The sequence below is a fragment of the Penaeus monodon genome, chromosome 32 (genome assembly GCF_015228065.2).
Source record: "Penaeus monodon isolate SGIC_2016 chromosome 32, NSTDA_Pmon_1, whole genome shotgun sequence".
NCBI lineage: Eukaryota > Metazoa > Arthropoda > Malacostraca > Decapoda > Penaeidae > Penaeus > Penaeus monodon.
In genome coordinates, this window is record NC_051417.1 from 17,734,336 (window position 1) to 17,734,699 (window position 364).

The 364-nt window shown below is 31.3% G+C and overlaps 1 protein-coding gene across 1 annotated transcript in view; it reads left to right on the forward strand.

Moving 5' to 3' along the window:
- Positions 1-243: 243 nt before the first annotated feature.
- Positions 244-364, forward strand: part of LOC119593577 (G protein-coupled receptor kinase 2-like) — a gene marked incomplete at its 5' end in the record, with an annotated part of 13,324 nt that continues 13,203 nt past the window's right edge. Inside the window, 1 exon segment of the mRNA XM_037942534.1 lies at positions 244-339. Within this exon segment, the coding sequence (XP_037798462.1) occupies positions 244-339 (96 nt within the window).

Below are 364 nucleotides of genomic sequence, written 5' to 3' on the forward strand. Positions count from 1 at the left end.
TTTCCCATGAGTATCTAGTTTCCCTGTAAGAGTGTGAGAGAATGACCATTGCCTTTTGTTGTGTCTCATTCTTTTGTTCCTTCTGAGTGACATTTCACTTTGACAACTTTTGTTTCTATCTTTCATGTGATATGACTAACATAGTTTTTTATTTACCTGTATTGAATGCCAAACCATTCTTTCCCCCCAGAAATATGCATCTTTAAAGTAAATATCTAATTATTGTTTTCCTTTTCATTTCAGGAGGGTCAGACAGCAATAAAGGAAAAAGCAAAAAATGGAAAAAACTTTTACAATTTCCACATATATCACAATGTCTAGATTTAAAAAGCAAATTAGGTAAGTACACTAGTTTATTTTTTTC